Raw genomic sequence first — 27,346 nt, 5'->3', positions numbered from 1 at the left:
TGCCCTGACGGCCTATGAGAGGAGGGAAGCTGAAACTTTGTGTTGGGAGCAGGAGGCAGGGGAGGCCACGTGTTCCGGAAAGCTCCGTGAGCTCATTCATTGAGCGGGTACCTGGTGAGGTCAAATTGGTAGCTGCAAAGCTTGTTTTCAAATTCAAGGTCCGCTACTTAGCGCTCGTGTGATCTTAGGCAAATTGCTGAAGTCCTCGAGGCCTGGTCCTCAGCTGTTAAGCTGGGTTAATGGTCACCACTTTATATTGTTTTGTAAGAAATAAATGGAATAGAGCTAATAAATAACACTGACCCAGTGTTTCACATGTGCCAGGCTGTTACAGAGCAGGTAATAACTAACTAACTCCTCACACACTTCCTACTGGGGTGCCACTGTTAGCCCCAAGTCCAAGTGCAAAGAAGCAGAAAAGCAAAGCCCCTGGGCCCAGGCCAGCCGCTCTCAGCATGCCCTGTCATCCTGCTGCTGAGGAGCTACAGCCTTGGGTAGGCTGAGGGTCTTGCTGTCCTGTGCCCTACGCTCCTTGCTTGTTAAACGGGTGTCACGTGGGCTGTGAGGGAGACAGATGAGAATGTGAATACGTGACCTGCAGTGTGCTGCCATGGAGTCAGCCTCAGCTGTTATTTGCCATGCTGTTAAAAAGTGACAAATGTGGAAGTCGCAGAAAAAAAGGAGTCAGTATAGTTAGAACGTATTGGGTTACGAATGAGAGAAACCTAAACTAGCTCAAGCACAATTATTATAGGTTGCAGGAATGTTTTACAGAGCTCCCAGCAGGAAGGCAGCCAGGCCTAAGAAAGGACGGAAGCTGAGCCGAGCACAGCTGCCTGGAGCCCGGCGCACGTCCCCAGCTTCCAGCTTTGTCCCTTTCCCACATCTCTGAGTGTGCTGGGTTACATCGCTCAGCTTGTGTTAGCCCGGTTCTCCAGAGAGACAGATCCAACAGGATGTGCAATTACACACAGACACACACACGTACACACACACACACACACAAATACATAGACATACCTATATGGTACGTGGGGGGGATGCATTTCTGAAACTGGCTCATATGATTGTGGAACTGCGGGTCCAGCATGGGCCCAGGGAAGAGTTGCAAAGAAGAGTTGGAAGGCAGAATTCCCTCCTCAGGGGACATCCATCTTTTCTCTTACGGCCTTCAACTGATTGGACGAGGCCCACCACATTATACAGGGTAATCTGCTTCTCTCAAAGTCTACTGATTTAAATGTTAATCTCATCTAAAAATACCGTCACAATATTCTCTAGGGCCATGTTTGACCAAATATCTGGGTACCGTGTTCTAGCCAAGTAAACACACAAATTTATCCATCAGAGTCACTACATGTGGACCTCTTTCTGGCATTTTCTGTCATTCTCTGCATCTACCTCAGGCCATCTTCTGTGGAAACAGGCTTCCTCCGGCTCTCAGGCCAGCTGAGGGCAGAGGAGGGGCACCTGGAGGGCCCCAGGTGTGTACAGGTTTCATCAGCAGCCCACCATGAGCCTGTGGGCCACAGCTTTGGTGGCTCGAGTGGGCCAGGCTGGTGTCATTGTCGAGTGCTGTTCTATTCCTGCCTCTCCTCTAGAATTTCAGGGAAAGGAGAGCCCTGATTGGTCTAATGAGGGCTCTGTGTCCACCTGTTACTGGCCAGCTGCGGCCAGGGCAGAGTGGGGCCTACCACCTGAAGGGAGGCGTGAATGAGCCTAAAAGGTGTTTCCTGCCCAGACTCATGGACGTCAGCTGCATTGTAATGACTGGATTGCCTCTCCAGTGCCATACATATGAATACATGCAAAACGTGTTGGATAAAAATGCATACTTATCTCAGTTAATCTTCTCCCTCAGATATTTTTAAATATCATGAGTTTCCAGGTCTGGTTGCCGAGGTGCCCATTCGGCTGTGGCCCCCTCACTGCTGCTAAAGTTTCTTTTCTTCTTTTGCCTTTTCATGCCCAGAGGATGACGTGGACCTGGAAACGCTGATGAATGATATGAACACGTCCTTGGAGAGTTTGTACCCAGCGTGTAACATGCAGTCGGACACAGTGCCCCTGTGTCAGAATGGCCAGCATGCCCGCAGCCAGCCACCACCCTCAGGAGCAAGGTCCCAGCCGCCGCAGGCGTCCCCATGGCAGAAGGTGCAGCGCTCCCAGCCCATGCACATCCTTGCTGTCAGGTGGGACCAAGAGCCGCGCGTGCAAGCCGGCACCGTTGTGCACACATGCTGCTGCTCTCTGCTGGGTAGATGGCGGTGGGGTGAGGGTGTTGGCCTCGTGAGAGCCGGGGGTGGACGCTTCCCTTTTCTCTGTTTAGCATGACAGCACTGGGTTGGACTTGGCACTCGGCTCAGGCTAGATAACATTTATTGAGCACCTCCTCTGGGCCAGGCACTGTGCCAGGTGGGGGGACATGCAGGGAAACCATCAGAGAAGAATGCTCTGGAAAGAAGGAAATAGCTGGGCGGTGAATTGAGGGCTCTAACGCCCCACTGTCCAGAGTGGAGTCCGGGGACCAGGAGCAGTTGTGTCCCCTGGCGCTTGTCAGAAATGTGCCACCGCAGATATTTGATCACACTGTCCAGCGGAATAAGTGGAGGAGGCATGGCCTCTGTGGGGACACTGGGCTGGCGGGAGGGACTCTGGGAAGTGGAGGAAGGCTCCTGGCACATGGCAGGCCTCTGACCTGGGCGTCAAAGAGGGAGGAGGGACTGCGGGGAGCGGGGAGAGGTTTCTGAGCAGGAGAGGTGATCCCTGTTGTCGCAAAGGGCAGGACTTCCTTCCTTTATACGGGTGCACGATATCCCATTGTGTGTTTTACCACATTTTCTGTATCTGTTCATCCATAGACGAACAACATGGACAGTATGCCAAGTAAATAAGCCAGTCACAAAGGGCGGACACTACATGATTCCACTTTTATGAGGAATCTGGAATAGTGAAACTTCTGGAAGCAGAGTGGAATGGTGGTTGCTAGGGCAGGGATGGGAGGGATTAGCCACGGTGCACAAAGTGCTTCCTCGTTCTGCCCTCCCCACAGCCCGTGGCAGCCCCCAGAATGTGTTCTGTCACTACCGATATGCCCATTCTGGACGTGTCATGTAAATGGAATTGTATCGGATGTGGCTGGTGTGGCTGGCCTCTTTCACGGAGCATAAGTTGTGGGGGGCGGGTTGTTTTTGTTTTTGTTTTTTAATAAAGATTTTATTTTTAAGAGCAGTTTTAGGTTCATAGCAAAATTCCAAGGAAGATACAGAGATTTCCCACACGCCCCCCCCCCCCCACTGTACATGGGGCCTCCGCCGTTGTCACTACCCCCAGCAGTGGTGCACTGCTTACGATTGAACCTACAGGCACACGTCATTGTCACTCCAAGTTCATAGCTTACAGAAGGGTTCACTCTCGGTGATGGACATTCTATGGGCTCGGACAAATGCATGACAGCACAAAGCCACCGTTACAATATCATACACAGTATTTTCACTGCCTGAAAAAACACAGGACTTTTTCAAGTGCTCAAAACAACCTACTAAAGACAGAAGCTTCTGTGAATAACTGGAACGTCAGCGTCTTTGCTCTTGTCCTGTACAAGGGACACACGTGTCAGATGGACGCCCTGCCAGGCAGAAGCTGTTATGGGAAGAGTGCGATTTGTTAACAGTAAAAATAAACTTTCTGGCACGTTGTCAAAGGCTCCTAGAAAGGGCTTCCTATGTTCTCAGCCTGAGCTCCTTTGTGCCATGGAGTACTCGTATTGAAAATCAGGCATCACTTCCTGCTCCACGTGCAATGGCTGGACAGGCCTCCTTTAGAATCAGGACAACTTGTCACATGGTCACAATGTCCATTTCTCTCGTGGCAAACCACCCAAGAAAGCTAATGGGTCAGTAATGCAGTCAAGTTGTAAAATTAGTCACAAAATTATTTGAAGACACAGCCTGCACAAGGGGCTGACGGGGTGTGTATAGGAAAGAAGTGAGAATGCTGAGCACACAGGGGCCGAGCTGCAGCTTGGGGGTCTGCACGCTGGGCACAACGCCCTCGGTGGACAGAGGGGGCTCTGCCCCCAGGAAGCCCCTGGACGTGAGGGCAGGAAGCTGCCAGCAGAACCCCCAGGGAGACGAAACATAGGCCACTTTGCATTGTTTTTGTTTTGACTTTGAACTTGATTTTTCTGCTGTTTTCATAATTGTCTCTGGTCCATCGTCTGTGTGCATTTTGCTCAGCTGTGTGGCAGGTGAGGTTTACATTCCTGGGCAGAGGGAGGAGGTAGCTTTGGAGAAATGCCAAAGGGAGGACTGGGTAGATTCAGAAATGGTTCTCAGGGGTGTAAGTGGGGTACACAGGGTATTTCTGGGGTGACACAAATATAGGCTGTTGTGCTCTGGGGTGGACAGCTACATGGAGCATTTATTTCCAATTAATTCAGTATCAACAACCTTTCTGTGGATTTAAGCATTCGTTCCACAGTTCAGGTGAGGCCCCAGGAAGCATCTTCTAGTATTTTCATTTGGTTCAAGAAGTATTCATTTCAAGGTCATTGAAAAATAGTTGTTCTCATGAAAGAACATGGTCTTACCCATAAGATCTCTTTGCACATCAGGTATGTGGGGAGCATGACGAGGTCGCTGGAGACAATGAGCCGGGCCCGTCTGAGATGGGAGTGCACACTCAGTGTCTCTGACCTGAGTGGGCCAACTGGAACCCTTGGAGTCAAGAGATGGCAGCTTGGTTTTTTTGTCTATGTTTAATTGTGGTAAAATACACATAGCATGAAATGTGCCGTCTCAGCCATTTTTAAGAGTACCGTTCTGTAGCGTTATATATCTTCACACTACTGTGCCACCACTCTCCAGAACTTTGTCATTGTGCAAAATTGAAATGCTGTGCCCGTGGCACTCCCACTATCCCTCCCCCTACCCTTAGACCCCGACATTTCCGTCCGACTTTCTGTCTCGGTGAATTTGACTGCTGTAGGGGCCTCACAGAAGTGGGCGCATACAGGATTTGGCTTTTTGTGACTGGCTTATTTCACTTCACCTAGTGTCCCCAGGGTTCAGCCCTGTTGGAGCACATGTCAGAACTATGTTCCTTGTCAAGGCTGCATGACACCCCTTTGTGTGGATAGAATGTACTTTGTGATCTATTCACACGTTGATTGATGGACACTTGGGTTGCTTCCACCTATTGACGGTTGCGGATTGTCCTGTTGTGATCGCTGGGTACTTGCCCACTGGTGTCCCTCTTTCTTTTGGGTTCATCCCCGGGAGTGGGATTGCTGGATCATGTCTACGGCAGCAGCTTGTAACCAGCGGTTGTCTCTTTCCTCCAGGCGCCTGCAGGAAGAAGACCAGCAGTTTAGAACATCTTCTCTGCCGGCCATTCCTAATCCTTTCCCTGAGCTCTGTGGCCCAAAGAGCCCCCCTGCGCCCCCGCCGGGCTCCTTACCTCCGGGCCAGGCTGTGGCAAAGCAGGTGAGCATGCCCCTGGTTGGAGTGCCAGGCTTCTTGGCTGTGGGGTCAGGATGGACATGCCAGCTCATTACGTTGGGAAAAAGGGAGGGTAACTGCATCTTTTCTTAGTTCTTTTCCTCTTGCACCTCTACCTGTTGCCTTGTGAGACTTTTTAATTTACTGGCCAAAATTGTATTTATGAAGTCGGGGATGTATCTATATGCTTTAGGAGTCTCATAAATGTGGTAGAAAACAATAACAATCGTTTGGTGCTTAAAGATGACTTTTAGTTTTCTGAGTGATGCTCACATCACGTCTCTTCGTTACCCAGTAATTTCAGATAAGAGAGGGTTAAACGCTGGGCTTTCTCAGGCACCTGGCCTTCATACAGTAGAGCCTCCACATTACAATTCTGACTTTGAATATGATCTGCTCAAGGTGGAAGAATTTTCACTTGACCCAAAAGGTGACAGGCACCTTTTTAAAGCAGTAGTTTCTACATTAAAGTAGGACAGTGAGGTGTTTGTTATATGCCCAGTGACCCCATGGGAGGAAACTGAGGCCCAGAGAGTTTCAGGAACAGGCCCGAGGTCACATCGCCAGTAACCAAGTCATCAGAGCTGGGCTGGCTGCCGTCCCTCCTGGTTGGCTGGTCCTGGGCCACGGGGGGTTGCAGGCTTGGAGGGAGACCCCGTGACGTTGTAGTGTGTGGTGAGGGTGGTTGAAGTATAATATCAGCCACGATGACAGCGACAGCTAACAGTGACTACGAGATCTCTGTGTGCCAGACACTGTTCTAGGTGATTTGTTTTGTTCAAATGTTCATTTATTCCTCAAAACAACACTAAGAGTTAGTTACAAGTGTGATCTCTATTCTGTAGGTGGGAAATTGAGGCCCAGCTTTAGTTCGTGGAACTGGGATAGAATCCAGTACAAGTGTTGGGGCTGAATGTGACCCAGTGAGAGTGGCCGAGCTGAGTGTGAGCCGGTGTGAATAGCAGGGCTGGGTGTGACCCAGTCTGAGTGGCGGGGCTGAGTGTGACCCGGTGTGAGCGACAGGTCTGGGGTATTACCCAGTGTAGCAGATTTGGAGTGTGACCCAACTTCAGTTCCTGGAGCCTCTGATTTTAACGGCTGAACTAAGTGCTTCCTAGGTCCTTCACATTCACTCCTTTTGAGTGTAGTTCAGTGTGCTTTGCCTTCTCTGTTGGAATCACTCTCTTCTCCTCTGTGCGCATCCCACCTTTGCTGTCTCAAAGAGCGATATGCCGCCAACCCCTTTTCTCTGCAAATCCTCCCCTTCTGAGCCACGCAGGGGCTGCATTCTTAGGAACACATTTCTTCTGTGCCTGCCAGCCGCCCAGCGCCGCCCCCCTTCCCACCGCGGGCCTCCCAAACAGGCCGCGTCCTCCCACCAGCAGCACTTGGTAGTGAGGTAAGTAAGTGCCCCCGTCTGGAGCCAGAGCTGGCAGGGCTGCGACACTCTGTCACATGCCTCACGTCCGTCTGGGATGTCTGCCTCTCTGGTGACCTTCTGCTTCAAATAAGGGTCCAGACACGCTGTCTGTGGATTGGTCACTGAGGTTGTTTACAAAGTTACTCATCCTAAAATAAGACCGTGAAAATATTATCTGGCTCTCGCAGCAGTTGGCAAGAAAACGGGCCTCCACCCCCATGGACTGTCCAACTCTAAGCAGAATCAGGAAACCCAGGAATTTTGCCTGCTGTTTTTCTTGGGATCGGCGTTAGTTCCCCATGAGAACATTGTGTTGGTGTCTGCGTTTCTGTCACCCAAATTCCTCAAGCCTGAGGGACCAGCAGGCGCAGGGGCAACTCCTCCCCACTCCTGGGTGGACAAGGAAAAGGCTTCATGTAATCAGAAAATATCGGACTGTTTGCTGGTCACATGCCGATCCTAACAGATTCCATCGGGAAGAGCCTGTTTTCTCTTGCCTTTTTTTTTTTTTTTTTTTTGGTAGCATCTGTTTCATGGTGGTTATTGTACTTTTAATCTTCACAACACTTCTACAAACTGCAAGGAATAGAGTGTTTTTAAGGGGGAAGCTGAGGCCAGCGAGATGAACTACTTCGCCCAGAGGCGGAGACAGGAAGTGAACTTGGCCTGCGTGTTCTCCCTGCCTGCCCAGCCCCCAACGGGAGGCTCTGTGTCTGCTGGGCCTCCCGTTGGGGGCTGGGGTGCCTCTCCAGCACTGGCTCGCTGCTGAAAAGGAAACTGTGGTTTACGACGTGGTGGGAGCCTAGCGCGCATTTCTGAGTGGCCCTTCATTCCACGGAGGCAGGAGGGGCTGGGAAGCGCCTGCCATGTAGGCAGGAGCCTCTTCCTGGCTCCCATGTTGTCCGTTAGGGCCTCGGAGAGAAAGGCCTTGGGGAGAAGGAGGCCCAGTGCTCAGAGGGGGCCGTGCCGGGACTCTCCAGTGTGCAGCCTGGGTGCTGCCCTGTGCCTGGGATGGAGGGGACTCCTCCTAGTCTGAAAAGGGTGGCACTGTGGTCAGCTGAAAGGCCACCAGTGATGGGGACGTGACAGGGGGCGGGCCAGACACTACAGCTTCCCCCGCCCCCAGCTGCTAGGATGTGGGGCTCCTCCCAGGGCAAGTCAAGGACTTTGTACATTACATGCTCTCAGGCTGCATTTGGCTGCAAGAAACTAAGGCCGGGCTGGCTTCAAATGTGGAGGAAATGTGCTTTTGTGTGAGGAATGGGAACACTGAGGCCACGGGCAGCCTTGTCTGTGTCACAGAATTTGCATCTTGTGTTAGGTCACGCGTGGGACGCTCACCTGGAGCAGCCCAGGGACACTGGCCGGTGAGCCAGGACCCCAGAAACGTTCTGTGGTGGAGAGAGAAACTGAGGCAGGGTGCAGTGTACACTGACCCAGGAGGAGGCCATGCGTCCAATTGGGAGGAAGCAGAGCTGTGAGCAAGCAGGACAGCTGGCTGGGGACATTCGGAGGGAGGGAGAGGGCGGAGGGGGGTGTGCAGAGGAGGGCTATTGAGAGAAGGGCATGGTACTACAGGAAATGTCTTTGTTCTGGACTTACGGCAGCTTTAAAGGCTCACGGGTGCTTGGATCGGCGTGGTCAGGCGGCTCTTTCTTGCAGCCAGTCATGATTTTCACGTAGCCGCATAATGTCTGTTACCGCAAAGGTTTTTCCATGTGTTCCTCAAACACAATTAGTCACGTATTTTAATCCCTTTATTAATAGGGCATAAATATCAGCTTGGTTCCAGTCCGCTCTTCTCCTTTCTCTTAATTTTAAAAATTAATTTTCTGGAAGTAAATTAATTGCCTTGTGTAGCGTTTTGCACACACATTTACTCATGAGCAAAACTGGGTCTCCTGAGGCTTCGACTACGATTTGATGAGAGTACCGTGACCTCAGACTATCTTTGGTGAGAAGTACCCTCAAGGGCCAAGTGCAGATTCCTGAGCAGCATGTGCCGCTGTGGACATGACTACCCACGCCTGCTTCACCCTGCCTGGGTCGGGCCTCTGCGGGCGTCCTGGGGCCAAGGTGACTGCTGTTGCCAGCCTCCACCCTAATCCCTCACCCCACATGTGCACAAGCCCTCTGTTCTCAGCCCCTCCAAACTGTGCCACACCACCTTTCCGGGTTCCTTCAGCAATCAGAGCACATTAGAAGCTGGGCCTCATGGCAGCTTCACTGAGTGCTAGGGGACGGGGACCCCAAGGGGCGCTGAGTGGGGTGAACTGTGGCTGCCCTGCCCGTGTTGGACATTCAGGAGAGTCATAGCGTCGTGTCAGGACAGGAGCCCGGGAGAGCAGTGCTTGGGCTCCTGGCAGGACAATGACCTGCTGCCCGATGATGGTCACTTAAGGCCTTACCAGCACAAAGGTCCACCCGAGAGACCCATCCGCCCAGTCTGTCACTTGGGAGATGAGCCCTCTTCATTCAGCCACCCCCTCACTGGCAGCCCTTTCTCTCCTTCCTTTCACTGCCTGTGTCCTCGTGAGTGATGGGTGGACAGCTGCCATTTCCTCAGCACCGCCAAGGCCCCCCCACTGGAAGGAATGGGAGTCCAGCTGCCATGGGGATGACTCAGGCTGTCGGCGCCATGGCCCCTGCTGGGGCCCTCTGTCCCCTCGTCAGCTCCCCATGCTCTGTGCCTCCCGCCACACCGCAAGGGTACTCAGCCACCAGAGGCTGCCGTCTCTGGACACGTGGCCCCGCTGGCCGTGCTGTGCTGGAACTGGCCTCTGTGGCTCCAGTGAGGACTCTGTCCCTGTCCTCGGCCACCCAAGCTGTCCCAGTGTCCTCCCACTCCAGGCCTGCTCCTCTGCTGGACTCCTCCCCCTCTGGAATGTGGAGGGAGGGGGCACACTTTCTGCCTCTTTCCTTTGGCCGGCACAGCCAGTCACGTGACTTCCCTGGACAGTTTTCTGGAGAAGAACTATAAACTGTTTTCATTGTTTTTTAAAATTACAGTATACAAATGGAATGCTTAGTTACCATTTCTCTGAGGAAGTTAGCTCAACAAAGGTTTTTGGTTTGCTCTGGCCTCCTCTCTGCGGGTCCTTGCTTATCCGCTCCTGCTGCGGAGAGGCCCCTGGAGTTGGGGACCCCAGTGGCTGCACCCAGGATGCCAGTTCCAGCCCTTAGGAGTGATAGCTCTTAAAGCCTGTCGCCTTGTCTGTCAGAGGGCCGGTCGGTCACCAGGAAGTTCTTACGGAATATCTGGGACAGGTCACACCCAAAGACCTGGCACCAAGCCTCAAGCCCACTGCCTTCCTGATATTTCACAGCGACGCTCTGAACCAACAAACAGAGCTCAATAAACCTAAACGAATGTTCATGTAACATTTTATTACTCATGAGGGGACGTGTGGACTCAACTGAGCCAAGCAGAACCCGTGATGACATGGCCCCCACTGCTACCATTCCTTCTGCTACCATCGCTGCCACCAGAAGGTTCTGTGATGCGGGACACTCGGCAGAGGTGTCCTGGGCAAGGCGTGTCGCCAGGAGCTGAGAGAGCCCTCGGGGGTCATGGTGTAGGAGGGGACAGACGTGTTAGCACTTTACTGCACAGCGGGAAGCTGCAGAAACTGAGCAGAGGGCCCCTGAGCAGCCTGAGTCGTGTGTGTGCGAGTTTCTGTGTCTGCGGCAGCCATGTCCTCGTGTGTCAACCTGGGTCTGAATGACACGTTGCCATGCAGTACCCCTTCCCAGGACTGCTCCGCTGGGCCCCCGCTGTGTCCCCTGGGTCTGAGCTGTGGGTATTAGAGCCGCAGCTGGCTTCACTCCTTCCCACGTCCCCACCCAGTGGATCTCTGTGTCCCCTGTTACCTGCTTGGAAGTTCACATTTCCTGTTGAGTTTTGGGGGATCGCAGATGCCGCAGGGGAGAAAACCTGTAAGAGGAGCTAACGCCAGCTCCTCGGAAGTGTTGATCACAGAACCGCTTTCTCCGTGGCTCCTGCAAATGTCCTGCGAAAACAGCCGGGAAGGGCCTCAGCTGTGCAGGACCACTTCTGAGGTGCCAGCACGCCCCTTTCTCAGATCAGGGAGCGTTATGAACACTGTGGTGTCTCCACTCTGAATAAGGTCCTTTTCCGTTTAAGTTCTAAATTCACCGCTCTTCCCATCTCACGTGAACGCATCCTCATTGCTGGGAACAGGCGCAGGACACGTGGTCACACTTTCGGGGTACTCCCGCTGTGCGCCCCAACAGCACCAGCTTGCACTCCCTTGTCTTGGAAAGGGGAGCCTTGCGGACAAGGCCATCAGGGCTGAAGAAAGGTCTGAGCTGTCGCCAGCAAGCTGTGGTGTCCCATGGAGCCAAGGCCAGAATTTTCCTGACTAGGAAAAAGTCAAGTAGCAGGAGTGGTGTGGCCACTCTTCCCAGGGCAGGGTTCACTCACCGAGAGGATGAAAGTGAGCTGTGGAACCAAGAGAAGCAGGCTGGGGGCCTGCTTTCCAGGAGCTGTGGAGAGGAAGAGAGAAACACACATCCCAGTGACAACACGACGGACCCATGTGACCAGCCAGAGCCCAGGGGGTAGCCTTGCAGACTGGCCAGTGTGGCCAGGGCCGCAGGACTGGCGTCCCTACTCTCAGCTCCATGGGTGGAGGGGGGTCTCCTCGCTCCCCTTCATTCCACCCAAGGAAATCTTTTTAAGACACCTTTGTTCTTATTCTCTATAGAATGATATCATTAGAAAAACCACTTTTGTCAAAATAACAGGCCATGCATGTCCTTCTAGAAAAGTTAAAAAATAATACAGATGAGCAAAGCAAAATCGATTCTTCCAAACAAGTTTGTCTGTTTAGTGTAAAACAGGCGGGGAGGCTGCTGGCCGGCCTCTCTGTGCCTTGACCCCAAACCCTCCCGCCCACCCCCCAGCCGGTGAGAGCCATCCCCAGGGAAGTCCGCTCAGGGGCTCGGAAAACTGGGGCGGACTTCCAAGAACTATTTTGGAAGTTATTTTTCGAACTTTAACTTTTTTAGGAAGGATTTGCAAGGACTTAAAATATTTTTAATTCTGCCTGAAACCTTAAAATGAATAGACTGAAATGCAGATTTTTGTTTTTGAAAGTAAGTTGGAGTCAGTGCGATTAAACATGGCCGTGCGTGCTCTTAGTAGGGTGAAGAGGGCCACGTCCTTACATGTAGCAGCTTCGGCTCCCATCCCCTACGGCTCGAGGTAGGACCACTGAACCTAGAACAGACCTGGCAAAAAAGCGGTAGAACTACATTGTTTTCCCTAAAACTAACCAAGCCTAACCCTGGTTCTGCCCTGGTCTGAAGTAAATTTAATTTCCTCTGTGCTTGCTAGGCCTGCCCAGTTTAGGGTTCAGGGCACCCCAGAATCCACAGCCTGTGGTGTCACTCCTGGCCGGCCACAGTCCCCAGTGCTGGAAGCTTCTTGCCGGTGGACAGGCAGGGCCAACAGCACTGTGTCCCAGCTTCAGACCCTGACTCCAGAGGTTTCCATCTCCTTGACGCTGGGCAAGCCATTCTGCCTTCCTGAGGCTTCCATTCTCCATCTGGTCCTGGTGAGTGACAGCTGCCTCAGGGTGTTAACATTGAGTCACTAGGCTCTCAGCAGTGGTGCCGCCACCGCCGGGCACAGCTGACCCCCGGTGGTTCCATCAGACCTGCCCACCTCCAGTCTCCGGCCTCCTTTCTGTATCGCCCCTCCCCGCGTGGGCGCCCCTGCTGGCACTCGGATCCCAACCTGGCTTCTCCATAACCACGTACTTCCCAGTGTATACAAGAGGCTCCGGGAGTTACTAACAGTTCCAGCTTGCATCTTCACTTTGAAAAAACATTTAGGCTGGATCTAAGAGAGCTTTGGACGAAGATGAGGAACTAAGACAAAGCAGGCCCAAGAGGTCCCGGCTCAGAACCCTCCCAGCTCTCTTGGTTTCTGTGCAGGGGTTTGCGGGTCCCCTGTGTGCTCGGAGGCGGGCTATCCATCCAGGGCTGTCCGGCACTGCAGACGCTCCGATGAGGGACAAAGTACTGAGAATGCCCCATTTTGTGTGTTTACGAGGCAACGTGGGCCAAAATCAAGAGGTCTTCTGAATTGAGCACCAAATTCTGAGCCTGTAAGTCAGCCAGCAGGGCTGTCGATGTGTGAAGCAGGAGTGAGAGGGACAGCAGGAGTCGACCCCCTCCGTGGTCCTGGTGCGGAGCCCTGAGACAAAAAAGCCAGGCTCCCCAGAGTGTAGTGTGTGTGGCACCATGGAGATGATATACTTTAACCCTAATTGTTGTTCAGCTCCTTCCTTTGCGTTTGCACAGATTTCAGCTTTTGCTTCTCACTCTGTACCATGAATGTATAGAAAGGGACAGCAGAGCTGTGGGAGGGATGGGACGTTCTCTGACCTCCTCGGGGCTGTATAACAGGCTGCAGTGCCAGCCAGTCGGAGGGCCGGGCAGCCTGACAAAGCGTTGCTCCCCCAAGTAACTCTGAACACTGTTGACATAATTATGCCCTCATTAATGTTACTTTTATTTTCAAAGCAATTGGCTGTTGCATTTCCTTTGCAGTGCGGACAAGGTCACTGAGGGCTTGGGGGCTGGCTTCTCCTGCTGGCTTGTCCCTGCTCCATCTTACCAGTCATGAGGTGGGCAAGCGGGAGCCGCAGTGATCTTCAGGGTTCTAGCTACACACACACCCCCCCCCCTGCCAGTGTGTGCCAGCCTCCAAGGGGGCCTGCCTTGTCCCCAGCTCGTCCCCAGTTCCATCCGAGCATCCAAGCGCCCCCCCCCCCCAGGGCCAGCACAGGTGCTGAGAGCTTTTGAAGAGAGGCTCTCCTTAGCTGGCACCAGGCCAACACCTAGGGCGGGGTCTACTCACCCATCCCCATTTTGCAGATAAGGAGACTGAGGCCCAGACTAGCCGGATCACTCAGCCAAGTTCCCACCGGTAGTTAGTGATCAAGCCAGAGCGCAGCCCGGTCTCCTTCTGGGGCATCTCAGTGGCACCCCCGCCCTGTGCTGGGGGTGGTGGGGGCCTAGGGCGGCCCACGTAAATGCTGCTTTGACGTCCATACGTGGGGGGACGTGCTTCGCCTCTGTGCCTCTGTCGCTGACTTTCAAGAGCAGCGCCCATGGCACAGACGGGAAAGTCGCTCCTCGGTAGTTACTGAGCTGCCTGAGATCACAAAGCCAGGAAGTGGCTGAGTGGGGCTGGCACTGCAGGGCTGCCCTCCTAGGCCCCCCCTTCCTGGCATTACCCACATCCGTATGTTGCTTGGGCAAGTTCCACCCTGGAGAAATGTGAGCCCGAGGCAGAGACCTGCCCCCGCAGGCTGAGTCGTGGTGCCCAGGGCCTTGGCCTGCACTAGAGAACCTTCTGCGGCCCGCCCTGTGCTGGGGGCTGGAAGCACCTAACTGGGCACCCCAGCCCGCTCCCCGGCAAGCCTTGGCCTCAGCCCGGTGCACTGAAGCCAGTGACACAAAACCCTGGTTTGCTTCCAGAACGAGCCCCCAGCACCACCGAGGCGCTGACCGCGGGGGGCAGTAGGCCTAGTGCAGAATGCTCTAGAACTTCTGCCTTTAAAAAGCACGGAGGCAGCTGGCTGGCTGTTCCTGCAACACTTTCCTTTGTGTCTTGCGTGTTCGTTATAAATACTCTTTATCTGTGGTTCCAAACATGTGCCCGGTTTGAGCGTGCTACTATGGGCAGTGGCTTTCTAGGTTTCTGTCTTGGGGGGTTGTTGGATGTGGTCGGCGGGCCTGCTCTGTTCGGGGAGGTAGCTGGACAGTGCTGTGTCGGGCTCAGGGAACAACAGGGGGGTCCAGGTCCTGTGTCCCTTTGCGTCTGTCCCTGTCACAGGCCAGCAGCAGAGGCCCTGCTTCCCCGCCCCCAGCAGGTCCTGCCAGCCAGGCCTTCTCTAGGACTCTAAAAGCAGTGGACATGGCCTTATGACAAAGGACAGCTTAGCTTTTAATACTCAGGCTATATATAGACCTCCGGGGGTGGGCGGGCACAGAGCAAAGGAGAGGTGAGGAGAGAGTTTAAAGAGAAACAAAATGGGGCTGAAAGAAGATTTTAAAACTGGTGCCACAGCTGATTTGGGGCAGGAAAAGGGATAAGTTGGGTTGGAGGACACATTTCAACATCATTTAAACTTCCAGAGAAGATCACGTTCATTGTAGTCACAGATAAATTCACTTAGAAACTTAGAGAAGGGAAAGTAGGAACACACTGATTTTGTAGTTGAAAGCTGTGGTGTGGGAGACGTGGCTGATGACACAGCGTATTATTATACTATTATAAGGAATTGTGTGAATCCACTTCTGTTTTCTAAATTGGTTTTCCTTTTTATGTTCATGCATTTTTTTAAAAAGTTTTTACCTATAGACCAGAGACGTATTTTCTTTGTTTTAAATTATATTTTTATAGACGTAGTCATGTCAGCTGTGTTTGAATACTTGATTTGTTTTGTATAATTATAACTTTCGTTGAGTGAAACATAAATTCTGGAACAGAAGGGTGGATTTCTTTAAGGGCGACTGTGAAGTGAAAGCAGGTCTCAGTTCTGATACAGCCTGGAGATTTCTTTGGGGTTGGGGGTGGCTGCCGTGGTGGCTGCCCACCTGGAGCGCTAGTCTCCAGGCTGGCCCAGCCTCCCCTCCCCCTGGGACTCCAGGCTGAGTGAGCATTAACTCCTTCCTGGCCAGGAGCTGTGGAAGGGCGGGAGACCGTCTCATGGGACAGTGCCATCCCTGTGTGATTTCTCCCCAGCACTGGCCCTCCCGCCACAGTCCTCGGGGGAAATCAGTGTTCAGACAAAGTAGCTCCTGGTTAGAAAAACTCAAGAAAAGGGACAGAGAGAGAGAGAGAGAGAGCACTGAGAGCTGCAGCCAGTTTGTGGGGACCCGCTGACACCCCCAGGCCACAGAAAGCATCCAAATTTGTCGCTGATGGCCTGAGGTGGGGGACAAAGACCTCTAAGAGACTTGGCAGAAGGGCCCAATTCGGAGAACAATGGTGCTCAGGCTCTGAGTGCATGCTTATTTCAGCACCAGGGGAAAAAATTAGCAGGGGCTTTTCTGGGGTGTTGGTGTGAGCGTGGTGTGGCTGCCCTGTTGTCATCACCTCCACCTTGGGCCGGTGGGCACTTGGGGCAGTGGGGAGCCAGGGGGGGAGCGATTGCATCAGGCCCAGCGAGGGACCTGATTGGTCTGCCCAGGTGGCTGATTCACTACCTGGCAGACAGAGCCCAGGGCAGCCTGGGAGCAGGTCCCCTGCCTGCCTGGAGACAGCCTGCCCACCAGGGCGTCCACACAGCCAGCCATTGGTGGGTCCGTGCGGGAGGGGCGCCCAGCCCGCCAGGGACGGTAGGAGAGGCCAGGGACAAACTCCCTTTCAAGAGGCAGTGTGAACTTAAAATGCCATCTTGTTCCTCTGACTGCTTTTTCCAGTCTGTTGAGGTGAGATTTTTTTTTTTTTTCAACATCTCACATTCCCCTAAAGGCTGCATCCTATGGTGTGAACAGAGTGTGTTTCCTGCCCTCTGGATCGCTCCGCTTGGCGTCCCTTTGCCTGGGAGCCATTCATTTGTACTGTCTTTGAGCAGCACCCAAAAAATGGAGCTTGCTTGTGATTTTATAGGGGGAAGGGGCCAAAGAATTCTGGGACTGTATTCTTACAACGCCCTTTTTCTTAGTATTTTAAATTTCAGTGTATTTATACTGACTTTTCTCCCAAGCCTCAGTGATCATGACCTAGGAAGTGAGTGACAGGAGAAGGTCATGGGTACTAACCGCTGCACCCTGGACACTGGGAAGGGACAGCAGGTGGAGCCATCGAAACCAAAAATTAGGATTTCTGTTGCTCAATTTGTTTTTACAATTGTTTCCACTGTGAAATGTCCAACTCCAGCCCCCAGCCGGACATCAAGTGAATTCTGCTGCTTCTTAAGACAGGTCGTTGGGAAGCCTCGCGTACCCTAGGGCTGGCCGCACTGGTGTCCCAAGTGTCCTGGGCATTCTGAGGCCATCACGCGGTGCCCTGGCCCATGTGAGGGCTGGGCAGTGGATGGACACGGAGCCGGCCCGGCCTGCTGCTTGGAGCACGGTGGTCTTTTTCTCTTTGATTCTGTTCCGTTTTTATTTCTTAAACACCCGAAGATGTTCACCGGGAGTGTCCCCTTTGTGTGTTGCAGGATGTTAAAGTCTTTGGTGAAGACGGGACCTGCAAAGTGGTGGAGATTCTCGCAGACATGACGGCCAGGGACCTGTGCCAGTTGCTGGTGTACAGAAGTCATTGTGTGGACGACAATAGCTGGACCCTGGTTGAACATCACCCGCAGCTGGGGATAGGTAGGCCCGCACGTGGGTGTGTGGCGTGCAAGCCTCTGCGTCACAGCCGTGTCCCGGCCCGCGTGGCGTCCACCTCTCCTCTCTCCTAAAACTCCACCTTTCTCCCTCTCGGCCCTGTCCCCTCCGTGCTGTCAGAGTCTGGCTCTTGGTCATTGTAATAACGTGACGTTTATGGGTGGTGATGTGATGGTTTAACAGAATCTCCCGAGTCACAGAGAAAATTAGAACTGGAAAAAGGGGCTTTGAGCGGGTGCTGCCGGGTGGCTTTCTGCCCGCAGTGAAGACCGGTGCCCTGGGCACTCAGTGCAGACGCGGGTGACTGCATGCGGGTCTGCGGGAAATGGGCTCAGACAGCGTTCCCGACCCCGCTGTGGGTCACTGGCTCCTGATTCACACGCACTGAACAGAAAAGGCAATTATGGAGCAGCTTTGTTTTCACCTGAGTGTGTCTGGGCCCCCCCAGCATCACCAGAGTGAGGAACGGAGACACACGCTGCCGTCGGGGTCCACGGGTCCCCTGCTCCCCAGTTCCCGTCTATCCTGGGGCCCGATTGCAGGCCATGCTTCACAGTCTGTGTGCTGCAGCGTTTGCGGGACTTTGCCAGGGCGGGGCCCAGGGAGGTGGGAAGAGGGGGAGTGAGGATCCTGGGCGTGCTGTGGCCCTGTCCCCCTTACGGCTGGTGTTTCCACTGGTCGCCGGGATTCGCCTCACGATTTGTCAGAGACAAAATGCCTTTTGCTTTGGACGTAGACGTCTGCCTCTGCCTCACTTAGGTAGCTGCCACCTTGCTTTTTTATTTCTCCTTTTACCTGGTAAAAAACAAACAAACAAACAAAACGTTAAATCTATTAACTGACCATCATCAGGTTTTTGGGTAGCTGGTATTTTTCCCCCCTATAACTACAGAAATATTTTCTCTGAATAAAAATCTCAGCAGAAGTCACTGATTTGTTTTCCACATGGAAAATCCATTTCAAGTGACTGACATTGAGCCAACCTCTTTTTTGAAAGCAAATGTACGTGTAACTGCACACCCAGATTGTGCATGGTTCTTCTCTTTTCCTGGCCTGGGGAAACGCAGGGCAGGGTTTTGGTTCAGGTGTTGCCACAGGGTCCCTCCATAGCTGGGCCAGGGACAAGTGGGCCCATCCCTGATGCACTGATGGTGCCAGGCAGCCCTTCCTGGGGCACCGTGGACCTTCTGGCAGTCATGGGGAGGAAATCTCTTTCCTTGGCAAATCCGGGCTTTGAATAGGTCTTTACATGCAAGGCTTTCCTTGTCATGTGGAAACCACAGCTGAGTGAGCTGCATGCGGGTGTGGCCCATCTCAGATGGTGAGCGCCTGGCGACAGCCGTCCTTGGCAGACAGAAATTCTTTGTCCTCACTCTGAGACTTAGAAACGCTTCCCCTCTCACCTTCATCCTTCCTTCAAGGTGGCACTTTTGTAGGGATTCAGCTTTGGACATGTGAAAGGAGATGGGGGGCTTTGAAGGAGCACCTTCCCCTTTTGTGACGGTTCCCGAGGGTTTGATTTTCTGCCACGTGGGCCAGGCCACATGTTGAAGGTGCCAGGGATTTTCTCGTATTGCTTGTTCCATGACTTCATAGGGTTAGTTCCCTGTCACCCCCGCCCGGTCGGAGCAGCCTTTGAGGGCACCTGCGGGAGGGGTGTGACCACCATCGGAGCAGAACAGTGCCACGTCCCGTTCTTCCTGCTCCACGTGGAACCCGAGAGTTCCAACTGTGAGGGAAATACCTTTCCAGGGCGACAGCACTGCCGACTCAAGTGCCCTGCAGTGTGTGTACGAGTGTGTGCGGCGAGCACGCATGCAAGCGTGCTGCGTAACATGTCTGCTTGCCCATCCTCGCGATGTCGCCGTCGGCGGGAACACACCGAGATGTGGATGGTGTGGCGCGGGGCTTCAGCCGTGGGGACGGTGTTTGTCCCCCGATGATGGCACAGCCCGCCTTGTTCTCTTCCTCTGGCGACCTGGCTTCGGGACGCGGAAGCCGGGCTGCCTCGGCCACCGTGCTGTCCCTCCGGTGGCCCCCCACCCGGGGCCCCCCAGTCACCTCTGCCTTGGGACACTTCCCAGGTGTAGTCTGCGTCCTGTATGAGCGTTGACTTTTTTAAGTTCAGGGCAAAAATCATTTGCTCCGAATCTTCACTGATTCTCCCCTTAACTTTCTGTCGACGCCCACTTGGGAGAGGAAGTGTGTAACATGTACCAGTGAGGACTGAGCTGAGCTCCTCAGGTTGTGCCTTAAGGCCTCGGTCACCCTCGGTAGTGCATTAACGAGAGACGTGATTTCTGTGCGCTCTCGACCTCCTCTTCGCTCCCGGTGTTTACAGGAGGATGGGAAGCCACCCAGATTTCGTGACGGGCGGTGACGCTGCCTTGCGGGCTCCACCTGCTTCCTCCCGCGCTTCTCACACGTGTTCCTTTCCCTTCCAGAACGGTGCCTGGAGGATCACGAGCTGGTAGTTCAGGTGGAGACCACCATGGCCAGCGAGAGTAAATTTTTGTTCAGGAAGAATTATGCAAAATACGAGTTTTTCAAAAACCCCACGGTGAGTCTCACCTCTCCGGGTTTGGGGTGTGGAACTCTTGAAGTCTTGCGGCTGGTTCTTGGTATAATAGGAGCAGAATATAAAGCGACTGAGTGAGACTCAGGGGGCAGCAGACTGCTTTGCCCGTCAGCGCTGCTAGTCAGCAAAGCTCCCTCGCTCAAAACTCAAGCTCTAATGCTGCATGAAGAGCCTTGGTACCGGCCCAAGGCCATCCATCGAGCCTTCTTCCAACAGTAATGGTGGAAAGGGAGCTGCATCTCTTAAGAAGAGAGAGCGAGAGAGCAGGGGTTCTTCATTTGGAACAAACTGGTCAGATACTCAGAATAAGAACTCACTATTCTCTGAAAGCCTCAAACATTATTTCGTGATTGTTTGTGGAAGAATGAGTAGAAAAATCCTCATGCAGGCGTGTTCGGCTAGTTCTCCATCACTTTCTTTCCTTTTCTATTTGTGTTTTGGGGAGTGGGCACTTGTCTTGTGAAATATCAGGATAAGGGGCCTCATACCTGCCGTAGCATGTGTGCCCCTTTCCGAGTCGTGAGGCAGAGTCTCGGAGACTGGGGAGAAGACCCAAGTCAACTTCCAGCCCCAATAGGTCAGCTGCTTTTTATTTGAAAGTAAGAGATTTGATAATTATTTTGGGTGATACACTGGGAGTCTTTTCACGTCACTACATTCATCTTTTAGTTTCAAGAGTTCTTTGTCTCATGCCATGCGCTTGTGTCACTGAGTTACGATTCGTGGCAGCCCTCTGCCTTGGTGACACTGTGAGACGTGAATTCACATTCGACATAAGAGACGCTCCAAACTTTATGTCAGCGTTTAAGGAAACAGTTCAGCCTTTTGAAGCAGATGTTTCCACTGTGTGACAAGGGCATAAAAAGGACTATCGTTTTAAATGCAAGTGTATATAACTGTCGCTGTAGGAATGCTTTTAGAACTGGCATGCCCGTAAGTGTGCTTTTCCCCACTTCGGAGCTACCCTGTAACATGTTTGTTTTTCCATTTCCTTAGAATTTCTTCCCAGAACAGATGGTCACTCTGTGCCAGCAGTCCAATGGCAGTCAGACCCACCTTTTGCAGGTACTGGGTGAGACAGTGTTGGGCGGAAGTCTCTCAAGCTGTCATGGCAGCCTTGTGGAAGCTTGGAGCGATTGCATTTGTGATCACAGATTAGCCTTGGCTCCCAGTGGGGCGTAGAGTAACCAGAAATAAATGCTTACTTGGGAAATCTATATGTAGCCGGCTCCTTCAAAGCAAAACAAGTCCTTGCAAACAGGAAAAGCTTCCTGTGACTTGGAGCATTCCCCGTGGAGGGCAGGAGGGGGTGCTGCGGGCTCTCCCAGCTCGTGTTGGAGCGCAGATCCGATGAGGACACCTGTCTAGTTGTCCCTCTACCTCGTCGTCTGTTCCAAGGAAACGCGGCCTTTGCCCATAACCCTTGTCCACGGAGGGAGCACAAGAGGCCTCTGTACACTTGCTGCACATTCCCAGGGAAGTAGGGAACAGAGAAGGGAGTATTGCTGCCCCCCCCAGATATGCCTCTGTGTACAAACTGTTAGGTGAGGGAATAAGCTGTGCAGCAGGGCGGCGCCACTCTGCCGGTGCAGTAAGAGAAGCCACTAACACTGAGTTCCTCCAGAACGCAGCGCCTGGCCTCTCTTCCTGCATGGTGAGTCGCGGGACTTCTCTCTGCCTGTGAGACCAGAGCCTCTTCAGCAGTGTTTGCAAGAGTTGTCCCCATTTAGTTGTCATGGCTCGTGCACAGTGATGACGAAATGGTGAATGGCTTTTCTGATTGCCTGATCTGAGGTGGCTTGTGAGTTCGTGGGGGTGCTCAGTGACGTCTTGAGACACCAGAAGAACTGGCCCGGGGACATCCGGACTCTGTCTGGCTGGCCCATCCCCCCTGCGGGAGGAGCCATGTCCCCTCAGTCCAGTGGGAAGGTCCTGCCAGAGTCACCTCCCAGGCCTACCCCCCAGAGGCTCTCAGCCTCCCTCTCCCTTAGAAGGACCTGCCGCCTGTGGGAGGAGTTAGCTGGGACAGTGAGCTGTCACCAGGGCGTTCCAGGAGAGAGGGACCCCGTTTACACACCTTTCACTTGGAGCGGACCCTGGGAAGTGACAGCAAGGCGCTTGGTCCTGAGCAGTTGCTCCTGGCACTTCCTCTTGGCCAGACTTTGATGACCAGGTGGGGTGCTTCATGGAAAATTAGAATAAAGGGCAGGATCCTTAACTGTATTGTCTTACGAGGAAATGAGTGACTTTGTGTTTTTCATCAGTGTGGGAAAGGTCCTTTTGCTTGTTGGTGTTTACATACTAATTACGTTCTATGCAACACCGGTGTAGATGGGGTTTGTGAGACTTCTGAAAGGAAGCATAGCATTTGAAAACTCTCAGTTTGACCCAAAGAAGAGGATTTTAGTAATTCAGAAAATGTCAAACTGTCAGCAATGCTCATAATATAGTTGCTTAATTGTTTTATATCAGCCTATCTGACTTTTAAAATGTGCTCTTCAACAGATTTTTCTGAACTCTAGTAGTTGTCCTGAAGTTCAAGGGTTTCTGCATGTGAAGGAGCTGGGGAGGAAATCGTGGAAGAAGCTCTACATGTGTTTGCGGAGGTCTGGCCTGTACTGCTCCACAAAGGGGGTCTCAAAGGTGAGCTCTAATCCCGCTGCCTATCACACCAGGCTGGGAGCCTGCACAGTGGACGGGGGGCTGCCTTTTAAAGTGGCCCTGAGGTTCCGCTAAGCTCGTGGGAACTGATAAAACTGTGTACCAGCTAAACTCAGCGTTACCTGTCCGCTGGTCCTCAGACACCCGGTGATAACACAGACCTGGGACCCCCAGGCTGCATCAGCCCTGCTCGCCCAGGCCGCGTCCAAGCTAGTTGTACAGACGAGAGCACTGCCGCCCTAAGGCAGTCTACCCTGGGCTGTTAGAGCCATTTTATGGAATAAATTGCGGTTCTGTACGTGTCTCCAGCAGGAGGGGGAGAGCTGAGATGGAGGACGCTCGGGCCTGCCAACACAGCGGTGCCTCGCGGCCTCCCTTGTGCGGCCCCCCTTGTGGGGCCTCTGCACCGCTCCCTCACTCTTCTCCTCGTGTCCACGTACGCCCTGCAGTGGGCGTCGTGCCCAGCTGACCTCGGCCATGCGTTCCCCCCTAAGAGCTGAGGTGTCTCCTGCTCTTGCCTGGAGAAAGAGGGAGGACCCTCAGTGAGGGGGCTGATTACTGCTGTGCTCTGAGAAGTCAGCAGCTGCCCGGGGTGCGAGCCAGAGAGAAGGAATGTGGGCGGGTGACGGGCTCCTTCCTCTGCAGAGGGAGCGGCTTCCGGCTGACGCAGGGCGGGGAGGGAAACTTCTCTCTGGTTTATGGCTTCCTCACCACCCTGGGTGCTGAACTAGGGGCATGGGCAGCCTAGAGCAGGCCCCAGTGCTGGGGTGGAGGGTGAGGAGGACAGGGGTGGGACCAGGTGTCCACGGGAAAGCTGCAGGCACAGCTGGACTCGGAACACACAACGGAGCGAAGTTGGGATGGGGCCTGCTTTTGAGTGTGTGCTCCTACCTTCGAGATCCAGATTTTTTCCGGTTTTCAGTTTGAATATTTGGTTATGGGGCTCTGATTTGGCACAGTGTCAAATGCATTCTAACAGTCTTATGTCTAGAAAGGGGGTGGGCTTTTTGGCAGAGGCTGGGTGAATTGGGTTTTAACTTAGCGTTTCTTTTATGCGATGGTTGAGATGTGCAGAATGTCAGAGGGGAGGGGAACGCCCACACACGCTGCCCTCTGCTGGCGAGGACAGCACACACTCGCCCTTGGCGGTGCGGCAGGCCTTCTCCCCGGTAAACCTGAGCGGCCTTTCCACAGGAGCCCAGACACCTGCAGTTCCTGGCCGACCTGGAGGACTGCAGCGTCTTCTCCCTGATCGCGGGCAGGAAGCAGTACAGCGCCCCCACAGACTTCGGCTTCTGCATTAAGGTACGCCCCCTCCAGCCCTGCCTACTGCTGCCAGCCAACCCTCAGCATCCCGCTGGACACTTTGGAATTCAAACAGTAAATTCCTCTCTTGGCCGTTGCTTTTTAAAAAAAACAGAAACACAGCTTCACACTGGATTTATTCATTCATATAAAAATATTTCTTTGTACTTACGATGCCTGGGTCCTTGAGTAGCTCAGAAGCCCAGAGGAAAGCAGGATGGTTAAAACCAAACAAAACAAGGCAGTAATACCTGTTGATGGGCTCAGTGGCCTAGGGCCATGGCTGCGGCCTCCAGGCAGAGCTGCGGCCTTCGCCCCGCAGGAGGACAGCCCCCACCCCGGCGTGTTGGGTGGCCTCCAGGGGACTGAGTGAGCATATGCCTTCTGTGTGTGCTCTGGTCACTGGGAGAGTTGGATGAGAGTCGCTCCTTTCTTTCTGTGTGCATGTGAGTGGGGGCATGTGCTCACATATTTACTCACGTGCACACACGTGCAGGCACCGACATGCATATATGCACGTGTGCACATGCACACGTACACACATGCACATGTGTGTATGCAAACACAAATGCACGCACACACACGCGCACACACACGCAAACACAAATGCACACACACACGTGCACACACACACGCAAACACAAATGCACGCACACAGACACACACTCACACACACACACACCTGTGGGCTGGGCCCGCTCTTCTCCCCTGGGAGGCTGTGGTGATGCTCGTTAGTGTAGCAGTAGGTAAAATTTACTAAATACTCCCTATGCCGAGATACTCTGCTGAAGGTTTTACCTCCATCATCTTGTTGAGTGTCCCCAGGCGCTTATGGGGTGGGAACCACAGCAGCCTGTTGCCTGTGCCTGGTGCCCAGTGAGTAATGTGCCTGGAGTCACCCAGCTGGGTTACCTTCTGAGCCGAGCGCGACCCCATCCAAGGAGAGGATGGGAGTCAGGGGCACTTCCCACCCTAAACTGCACCTTGCCCCGCACTCCGTGAAGCGCCCTTGGGTTGCGGGTGCTGGGAGGCTATTACCAAGCAGTGCACGGCCCAAGGTGCAGGGGTGGCCTCGGGAGGGGCTGCAGGGGGCAGCCGGGAGGGCCCAGGTGGCAATGGCTCTCCTACGCCACAGCATTGGCCACAGGCAGGCTGGTCACTCATGTCTCTTCCTGGGACAGTGTCCCCCCAACGTTGTCCCTTGCATCTGAGGTCAGGGAGATCCAGATAAGCTAATACCTGCATGTCTCTTCCATCCCCAAATAAACCCTGCCTTTGGGTGGGGCTCCTGCTGTCTCTCCCTGGTGAGAGCTGTGACGGTGAACTCGAGGCCGCAGGCTGCTGGCCCCGCTTCAGTCCCCCTCTTCTCGGGTGACACTGGTGTCCCTCTGTGGGCCTTGCTCACGGCCCATCCTTGGGACCACTGAGAACTGCTCAGCCCTGAGCCCTCGGGGTCCCCCCGTCCCTGGCTCGCCCGGCCAGGGCCCCTCCTCCAGCCGCCTCCTCAGTCCTTCTGAGAGGTGACCGTGAAGACCTTTCCTCTGTAACTCTAGAGCAGCTCTCCTCCCATGAACATGACTTCCATCCTCAGAGTCAGAAGCGCCCTGCCCCTGGTGCCCTCCTCTGAGAGCCCCCTGGAGGAGGGCTGATCACTCAGCTAAGTAACAGGAAGGAAGGGCGCTGGGCGCAGGGTGTGCGGACACCTGCCTGGCCCCGTCAGGACGTCACCTGTCGTCTGGTGTGTGTCGAGTCCGGTCCTGCTGGCTGGAGCAGGAGGCGGGGCTGGCTGGCTGGCTGGCTGACGCTCACTGGGCCCCCTGTATTTCCCTCAGACAAACAAAGTCATGCATCACAGCAAGGAGCTGCGTCTGCTGTGTGCCGAGGATGAGCAGGGCCGGACCTGCTGGATGACAGCCTTCCGGCTCCTCAAGGTACCTGTGTGCTCCCTACAGACGCCCGGCTCTTGCCCATTCCCTCCAGTGTTCTCATTACCGTGTGTTGTCACACACCTTTCCGTGGGGTCTCAGGAGCTTCTCACGGAGACTTCATGGGGGGAAAGTAGCCCCTTGCTTACCAGGGCACTGTTGACATTTGGGGTTGGCGTGGGCCACCCTGCCATTATAGGACACTTAGCAGCGTCCCACTCGATGTAGCAACCCCAGCAGGTGAGACAAACACAAATGTCTCTAGACATCACCATGTGTGCCCGGGGGCGTGGGGGCAGGGAATGGCTCAGAGTGGAGAAGCTCTGGGTTAGGGAATAGGAATAGGAAGGTCGGGGCCAGGAGACCGGGGCGCAAAGGGTTCACCAGGAGGGTGAATTGTTTTCATAACCGACCATCAGACTCCTGGCTTCCAGAAAACCCAGGGCCATGGGGGGCCCATGACAACTTGTATAGGTCATCACAGTGCCCAAGGGGAGAGAGTGTCTCCTTACAGCAAGTTCTAAAGGAAATGTCCTGCATGGGGCCTCAAACAGGATAACGCCCTGATGGCAATGTCATAGTAACTGACAAAGTGATTCCACCAGCTCCTGAGTGACAGCTAAGCACGTGATAGCAGAGCACACGTCACTGTCCATTTCCCACCCAATGCTCCTGTGTGCACACATGTACCCCATGTGTCTGAAATCACTTGTGTTTATAAAGCCCACACGAGTTACAAGTCAGTTGACCGAGACAAACTTGGCTCAAATCCAGGGGTCTAGAGGAAATTGATTTGGTCACCTGTGGCTGACACATGCAATGGCCTCAGAATCTTGATAGTAAAACCCCCAGCCCTCACTGGCGCTTCCAGCTGGTCCGAGACGCATGGTGGAGTCACTTGAAGAAAGGACGTCTCCTCGGAGATTTCCTCGGAGACGCCACAGAACATAAACTCTGGGGACCGGGCTCCCTGGACTTCTCTGTCCCAGAACCTCATTTTGTTTCACTTTTGCCACTGATAAAACAAAAAGATCAAAATGAAAATGTTACTGTTTCGTAATAGAAGAGGATATGTTAGTGTTGGAATAAGATACTGTATGTCATGGACTATTGCTTTACAAGCGAGATTTAAATCTGAATGCCCATCAGCAGGGACCTGGTTAAATGTGTTACAGGATATCCATTCACGGGAACACTCTGCAGCTATAAAAAGAACTGGCTGGCTCTCTGGGCTCCCTTGTGGAAAAATAGGATACACTGTTAACAATTCAAAAGCCCAGTGCAGAACTGTATATAGAGAGCATGCTACCACGTATGGGGGAAACATTTATATTTGCTGTGACATGAGTAAACATCGTATAAGACTGCAGGAGAAAATACAGATCGGGGGAGTAGAGGCAGCTGTGCAAATGGTGGCAGAGGTGGGAGGGAGGCCTTGGACGTTTTATATATTTGTGTATTTTGTTTGTTTGCTTTTGGTCTGCATATATATACTTTGTTTTGGAAAAAGCAGAAAGGGGAATGAGAAGGGAAAGCGGTAGCATGCCTGGAGGGGCTTTGGCAGCCCCCCAGCCCTGGT

At 53.5% G+C, this 27,346-nt stretch overlaps 1 protein-coding gene across 4 annotated transcripts in view; it reads left to right on the top strand.

The window, feature by feature from the left end:
* Positions 1–27,346, top strand: part of GRB10 (growth factor receptor bound protein 10) — a 131,872-nt gene that overhangs the window by 91,995 nt on the left and 12,531 nt on the right. For all 4 annotated transcript variants that reach the window (XM_081079427.1, XM_081079425.1, XM_081079428.1 and 1 more), the window contains 8 exons: positions 1,973–2,192; positions 5,345–5,486; positions 17,127–17,283; positions 19,743–19,858; positions 20,873–20,941; positions 22,382–22,519; positions 23,732–23,842; positions 25,675–25,773. In XM_081079427.1, the coding sequence (XP_080935553.1) occupies positions 1,999–2,192; positions 5,345–5,486; positions 17,127–17,283; positions 19,743–19,858; positions 20,873–20,941; positions 22,382–22,519; positions 23,732–23,842; positions 25,675–25,773 (1,026 nt within the window). In that variant the 5' untranslated portion in view covers positions 1,973–1,998. The remainder of the gene's footprint in view (positions 1–1,972; positions 2,193–5,344; positions 5,487–17,126; positions 17,284–19,742; positions 19,859–20,872; positions 20,942–22,381; positions 22,520–23,731; positions 23,843–25,674; positions 25,774–27,346) is intronic.

This window comes from Rhinolophus hipposideros (assembly GCF_964194185.1).
Source record: "Rhinolophus hipposideros genome assembly, chromosome: 18".
Classification (NCBI taxonomy): domain Eukaryota; kingdom Metazoa; phylum Chordata; class Mammalia; order Chiroptera; family Rhinolophidae; genus Rhinolophus; species Rhinolophus hipposideros.
The sequence above is the reverse complement of the archived record's forward strand: the minus strand, read 5'-3'. Positions and strand labels throughout refer to the sequence as shown.